A 552-nucleotide genomic window follows, 5' to 3' on the forward strand; every position below is an offset into this window, starting at 1 on the left:
TGGGCTGGCTGTGTGCCGCTTCTTGGTGCTTTCCTTGGCTGGCCCGGCCAGGGAGACCCCCAGGCGAAGGCATGTCGTGTCCCTGGTGGGGTTTGCTCCCCTCTTGCCCCTGTGAGTTTATTTGTTGGTCCCTGTTTCTTGTCTCTTGATGTAGGGCACGTGAGGCGCTCAGGCAGTGCCTTCCCGACCAGCTGAAGGACACCACCTTCGCCCAGGTCCTGAAGGACGACACCACCACGAAGCGCTGGCTGGCTCAGCTCGTCAAGAACCTGCAAGAGGGTCAAGTCACTGACCCACGGGGCATCCCTCTTCCTCCGCAGTGACTGCTGGGGGAGGTGGGGGGCCGGGGAAGAAACAGCTCAGGTTTACAAAGAACCAGGAACAGGTGACCTCTTCCGCAAGGAGCCGGGCACGCCAGCTGGCTGCCGGCCTGTCGGACCATCCCGCCCGGCCAACGGGCTGCTCTGTGGCAACGCAGCATCCCTCCGGGGATCGCGACACCAGCAGACGCCGATGCTGCAGCTTCGGGGCAGAAATCGATAGAAAACCCAT

The 552-nt window shown here is 62.7% G+C and overlaps 1 protein-coding gene across 1 annotated transcript in view; it reads left to right on the top strand.

Annotated features, from left to right (window-relative positions):
• Nucleotides 1-526, top strand: part of RQCD1 (RCD1 required for cell differentiation1 homolog (S. pombe)) — a gene marked incomplete at its 5' end in the record, with an annotated part of 6,609 nt that extends 6,083 nt beyond the window's left edge. The window contains one exon of the mRNA XM_010151642.1: nucleotides 155-526. Coding sequence (XP_010149944.1) covers nucleotides 155-323 — 169 coding nt within the window. The remainder of the gene's footprint in view (nucleotides 1-154) is intronic.
• Nucleotides 527-552: the final 26 nt, after the last annotated feature.

The sequence above is a fragment of the Eurypyga helias genome, unplaced genomic scaffold (assembly GCF_000690775.1).
Source record: "Eurypyga helias isolate BGI_N326 unplaced genomic scaffold, ASM69077v1 scaffold44035, whole genome shotgun sequence".
NCBI lineage: Eukaryota > Metazoa > Chordata > Aves > Eurypygiformes > Eurypygidae > Eurypyga > Eurypyga helias.